The sequence below is a fragment of the Cyprinodon variegatus genome, unplaced genomic scaffold (assembly GCF_000732505.1).
Source record: "Cyprinodon variegatus isolate N-32 unplaced genomic scaffold, C_variegatus-1.0 Scaffold95, whole genome shotgun sequence".
NCBI classification, from domain to species: domain Eukaryota; kingdom Metazoa; phylum Chordata; class Actinopteri; order Cyprinodontiformes; family Cyprinodontidae; genus Cyprinodon; species Cyprinodon variegatus.
In genome coordinates, this window is record NW_015150548.1 from 778,619 (window position 1) to 784,820 (window position 6,202).

Below are 6,202 nucleotides of genomic sequence, written 5' to 3' on the forward strand. Positions count from 1 at the left end.
GTTTTAACAGTAAATAAAGGTGTTTTTTCTAACCCTACATTCCAAATGTCTGAACTTTTTTCTTTTTTTAGATTGGAATAATGGATGAATCAAGTTCCTACAGTAATCGATCAATCAGCCTTAAAGCTGGTTTTATGCTAACATCTAACAGCTGATTAATTTATATATAATATAAAATAAAATAACGGCGGTTTAACAGGTGATAGAAAATCCATCTTTTTTTTTTTTTTTTTTTTTTTGAATCGGTTCTGATAAACCTTTCAGATTTATTTGTTTTGTTCTGTCCAGGTCTACGCGGCGCTCGGCTGCAATTTATAGAGTAGAGAAGGAAAAGCCTGACCTTGAACCACCACCTGGTTACTGGGAACCAGGATCTGCTGGCCGTCGCTGGTCTGAGCGTACTGCAGGATGGTCGTCCCGGGCTGCGTGGCGGCGGCGTTGGCCATGGTGAGCGCCTGCAGGCCCTGCACGCCGTCTGTGCCGTTACTGGCCAGCTGGATGGCCCCGCCCTGAGTGATGGCGACTGAGGAGAGGATCGGGAGGTCAGGGCCACGCTTTCTGCTGCTAACGGCACGGAGGGAGCGGAGGACTTACTGTACTGGCCGCTGCTGGTCTGATAGATGGGAGTGGGCATGGTTACAGTGGTGATGGCTGGACCCGAGTCGTCCTCTGACTTCTCCTCCTCGATCCGGGGCACAGCGGGAGCGTCTGAGGAGAGGTCGTTCAGGATCTTCCTGTTGGGGCGGAAAGGAGAGCAGAGAGAGGTTTTAGCCACAGTTGTGCAAACAGAACCAGAAGCTCTAGTTCCGTCCATCTGACCTGTAGGATGGCCGCCTGGAGAGGATTTCTCTCCTCTTCTGCGAATCTGTGACGCTGTCTACAGACTCCTGCGAATCCTCGCTCTCCACGGTGGAAATCTACAAACAGCACAGAGCTTAGAAGCACAGAAGAAGAAGCAGCCCTCTGTGCCGGGAGGTTCTGGTTCCTCCTTACCTGGACAGCCTGGACCTGCGGTGACTGAATGACAGACGGCTGAGCGGCCTGGATCACGCCGTGGACCTGCACCGTCTGACCGTTAGGTAGCTGTACGATGGTGACCCCCTGACCCTGGCCCGCTGTGATGGGCGCCTGGAAAACACAGCCTCGGGGTTAGCGGGTGAACGGGACAGCGATCCGTCAGCGGAGCAGCGACGGGCGGAGTTACCTGGGTGAGGGTGATCTGCTGCGCTTCGGACTCGGAGACCGCCGCCTCGCCGCTCTGCTGCACCTCTGTACCGGCTTCCATCTTCATTTAAAGGCTCTGAATTAAAAAAAACCTTCAGAATCAGAGAAAGAAAATCTGAGTCGGATTGTATGGAGTGAAATATGGTCCTTTATTGTTGCAAAGAACAGCTCCCGGAAATGGAAAAAAGCAACAACTTTTCATCAAAAAAAAAAAAAAAGTTTAGAGAATAACTTTTTTTCAAAATTTTTTAATTATTTTTTGTTGTTTTAACATCCTTTTTTCTTACATATTATATAGTTCTAATATTTTCCCTCCAAATTTATGTTTTTTAACTTCCAAACGACGGAGTATTAAATCTCATCGTTGCTCCGTCCTAACTACAGCTGCCTTGTAAATCGATTTTTTATCAATTAATCAATAAAATTGAATAGAACTGAATTAGGGCTAAAACAGTTTATCAGAAGAATTGTAATCATAGAAATAATCGTCAACTAATTCGGTAATCGATTAATTAACTAGAATGAATGTAGCGGACAGAGCGACCTACTTAGAGCAGTAATTATATAAAATTCCAAAGAATATATAAATATTTTGCATTTAAAGGTATAATGGAGTATTTTCGCAGATTTTTAAAAAGACCTGCCCTCTCCACTTTATAAAATGCATTTAAACAACCCTGTACCCGCCCCTAAACACCTGAGAGTGTGCAGGAGCCCATTTCTCCTCGTGCACGCTCTGTTTAAAAGTTGCTATTCTCATCGCTCATACAAGCTCACTTTCCAAAAGATCTGCTACTTTTCCACTATGTCAGACTGACCACAGATAAGTGAAAATGGGGACGAGCTCGTCGGACGGCCTTACGTTAACATATCACCAGAATGATTGACATTTAGGAAGACCACTTATTTAGATGATCCACCCGGAAAGACATCGTTCTGCACTATATTTTTAAGATTTAAAAAACAGAACTAACCAGTGGAAAAGTTTTAATTTCTCGTCTTTAAGGAACCCTTAGCTATCCAAACCCTTTATAGGGCAAGGTACAGTTTTTGATCACTTGCATACCCCTTTACAGAGCCCACCCCCCGCCCCTCAGTGAGATCTAGAAGCACAAGATCTACACGCAGCCATTCAGCAACGATCCTGCTACATGGCTGTACATCTTACTTTGGCGTTTGATCAATTAGATGAGCCCCTGAATGATATATTACCTACTGGAAATTAAGTTGAAAAAGAAAAGCTAACAAGTCAAGAAAAAAGGTAAAAAACTAATTGAAAAGTTAAAAAGTTAATAAGCCTAGTTAAGAATTATATTTAGGTTTAAAAAGAAAAAAAAAGTAAGTGCCAGTATCAGCATTAATGCATCTAAGTTTATGTTTCACCCAAAAAAACAAACTGTTTCTTTCACTCTAAGTGCTTTTCATTAATTTCTTCTAGAAACACTTTTGTTATTTTTCCTAATATATTCGGGCGAGTTGGCATTTCCTGTTATTACATTAATTTTTGCCATTAAAATATTCATATTTTTTAATGTTCCAAAGGTAACAACGTTTTGTCCTGGATTCAAATAACACTATTGGCTTAAAATTTCGATTTTCAAAGTATTTCACTGAGTGCCCTATAAAGGGTTCATAGAAAAAACAATCAACAGATTAATCCATTGATACAATAATCATTAGTAGCCCTAAATTGAAAATTTTTTTATACACTCATAACCAGTAAACCAGCTCATTTTGTGATACAGCGAGCTGCTAACATTAAGTGTTTATAATTTCCATTATTTATTGTAAAACAGGAATATTTTTCATTCACATTTCCAGGCCCTTTAAATAAAAAAAATAAGGTCAGCTCTCAGAGCGCATTATTGAAAGTTTCCCCTTCAACTCAAGAAAACAAAAACAAAAGATCAATGGGACGTGTTGCGTCATGCAGCCACTTTCCTATCATCACAGCAGTGAAGTTCTGCTTCCGCTCTATGCAGCACAGCTAGATGGACGCCAGGTAGTTGAGAACTAAAGGAGTTTACCCAGTATTTAGATCTACAAACAGAACTCCAAAAGGTTCATTCTGCATCTTTGGATCCAATAAAAACAGGGGAAATAAACTGAACTGAACTCTGGATCCATTCTGACATTTTTTCTCTTCCAAACAACAGCGAGGCTCTCCTGAAGAATAAACAACCTTGAGGTGAAACTCCTAAAGGGGCGTTATCAATCAATTAGCTGGAAAAAATGTAATCCAAGCATTCATTAAATACAATTAATCGTAAGTCAATTATTTGCATACATTTGTAAAAAGGTGTTCAGATGGGACAGTAATTAGCAGCAAAGTCTTGACAGTTTTTTCTACAATTTGACTCATAAAGAAGATAAACATTGCAAAAAAAGTTACTTCCTGACCCTAAGATAAATTAATGATGGCTGGAAAACTTTTATTTATTTATTTATTTTTTTGCTGCACTTGGATACTTTATTCTATTTTAAATTAGCATCATAATATGACACACTTCCAGAAAAACACTAATTAAAAAAATTCCAGCAGGCTCAGTTATGAGGAAAACATTCACAAGCCGCAGACATCAATAAAGGTGCAACTTCCACATTTATATACAATAAATGCAAGTGTTGTAAAGTAGTTATAACCCATTATTTCTTTTGAACTGAAATGTTAATCATGCTCTACAAATACTATATTTCTAAAGTCATTCTATAATGTAAATGTCTATTTCAGCGAACCTGCGCAGACATTACAGGTGGAAACTAGCAACAGCTAAATATGGGACATCTTTTCCTTGCAAGAAAAATGAAAACATTAAATTATAAACAAGTTGAAAGCCTTAATAGTTTACTACCTATTCGAGCAGCTCTAAAAACAAGATGGGAAAAAATAATGTAAAAAAATTAAATTACATTACTAAGAAATCAGTAACAGTTAACTTTTCTGTAAAGTCTCTGATTTTAATGAACAAACATGTCATTTCTAATGTTATATGTAGATTATGGAGCTCAAGTGTTTTTCTATTAACGTTTAAGGTTAAATAAACGAATGAGGGGAAGATGGAGTGGGAGATCGATAGGCGGATTGGTGCGGCGGCTGCTGTGAAGCGCGCGCCGTACCGGTCTGTTGTGGTGAAGAGAGAGCTGAGCCAAAAAGCAAAGCTTTCAATTTTACCGGTCGGTTTATGGTCATGAGTGAAAGAACGAGATCCCGGATACAAGCGGCTGAAATGAGTTTTCTCCGTAGTATGTCTGGGCTCTCCCTTAGAGATAGGGTGAGGAGCTCAGTCGTCTGGGGGGGACTCAGAGTAGAGCCGCTGCTCCTCCACATAGAGAGGAGCCAGTTGAGGTGGCTAAGGCATCTGATTAGGACGTCTTCCTGGTGAGGTGTTCCAGGCACGTCCCACCGGGAGGAGGCCCAGGACACGCTGGAGGGACTATGTTTCTTGGCTGGCCTGGGAGCGTCTTGGGATTCCCCCGGAGGAACTGGCCCAAGTGGCTGGGGAGAGGGACGTCTGGGCCTCCCTACTGAAGCTGCTACCCCCGCGACCCGACCCCGAATAAGCAGAAGGCGATGAATGGATGGTTAAATAAACACTATCTGCCTTAAGTCAGATATTTTACTTTTAATTAGAAGTTTAAAACAATAATATAAGGAAGATAACAACCTAGGAGGCATAATATAACAAAAAATAAAAGAAAAATTAGCAAAATCATACATTTAGTTTATTTTAAAAAAAATCTAATTTATAAAACCTTATAAATTAGTTGTCAAAACAGGAAAAAATATGGTTTATCTCCTCTCCATTAAATGCAGTGACAAGTTATTTATCAATTTAGTTGCTAATTGTTCTAAAAAAAAAAAAAAAAACAAGGATCCGATTGTTGTCATTAAAATAAAGCTGGAATCCTCTTAAATTTTTTTTTTTTTCTAAATCTTCTCTGCAGCTAAATGCTCCCAGGAGGAGGGTGGGGTTTGGCTTCACCTCCAGCAGGAAACCCCGTTTGCAACATTTACAGAAATATTTACAGGAGTTACGAAATAATACACGAGGCTAAAACTGGAACATGTTGAAACATATCGCATTGTTTTATAATCACCAGCCAAAATAAACCGCGGCTAAGCGAGCAGCTAACAGCTACTGGAAGCTAACACCGTTAGCATGATATGTGGCTAACAGCAATGCATTGAATGACGCTAAGAGTTTAGCATCATTACATTTATGAGACATGAATATATTTAATTTACTTTTTAAACACGTGTTAACAACTGAAGCTAAAGCGTTAGCATTTGAACGTAGCTTTCCTGCAGCTAGGCTAACTGATTAAGCTAGCTGCTAGCTGGAAGCTTTGGAGGGAAATGTCTGCACGCCTTCCAACCGAGGCTTTTTCCCCCCTAAAGAACTAAAATAGATGCATACATTTATTTTATCCGTTTTATTTCATTACTGGTTTAACTTTTTTTACGTTAACATTGAATAAAAACGTAACTCCGGAGCCAATTTCAGTGTGGTGTATTAAATAAAAAAAATAAAGCCCACTCCCACATTAATACCTATGTCTCAGCCTTGCAGAGACTGACTCATTTTGTGAGGCTCTGCTGCTGCAACAGGCGCCGCCATGATCTCTTTGTTGGCCCTGTGCGGAAATTTTCAGTTTATCTTCAGCGGGCAGCCATGTATATTATCTGTTTAGCAAACATCAGACGCGTGTCCTCTTACCAACACAGACTCGCTTCGTCACTCCCGGGTCTACGGAGCTCCACTTTTATTCAGACCGACACGTAAGAGACCGCGTCAGGCTACACCTCCGCCGCGTCACCGAGAACAACAACACGGAGAGGAGGACGAGGCAGACGACGACAACGATGGGATCGACTGACGGAGTGGTCCGAAGGGCGGCGGAGGGAGCCGAAGTGTTCCGGAAATTACCGAGGGGAATGGGAGGGGAACGACGGAGATAGCCGAGGATGTTGCTTTTC

At 40.9% G+C, this 6,202-nt stretch overlaps 1 protein-coding gene across 6 annotated transcripts in view; it reads right to left on the minus strand.

Moving 5' to 3' along the window:
* LOC107084246 (cyclic AMP-responsive element-binding protein 1-like) overlaps positions 1-6,116 on the minus strand; it is a 9,706-nt gene extending 3,590 nt beyond the window's left edge. Inside the window, exons 1-7 of one of the 6 annotated variants that reach the window (XM_015373997.1) lie at positions 5,943-6,073; positions 5,777-5,859; positions 1,205-1,300; positions 994-1,128; positions 820-917; positions 595-734; positions 341-523 (exon numbers count right to left, since the gene is read on the minus strand). In XM_015373997.1, coding sequence (XP_015229483.1) covers positions 341-523; positions 595-734; positions 820-917; positions 994-1,128; positions 1,205-1,291 — 643 coding nt within the window. In that variant the 5' untranslated portion in view covers positions 1,292-1,300; positions 5,777-5,859; positions 5,943-6,073. Of the gene's footprint in view, positions 1-340; positions 524-594; positions 735-819; positions 918-993; positions 1,129-1,204; positions 1,317-5,774 lie in introns of all 6 variants that reach the window. The other 5 variants (XM_015373993.1, XM_015373994.1, XM_015373992.1 and 2 more) reach the window with 5 other exon arrangements.
* Positions 6,117-6,202: the final 86 nt, after the last annotated feature.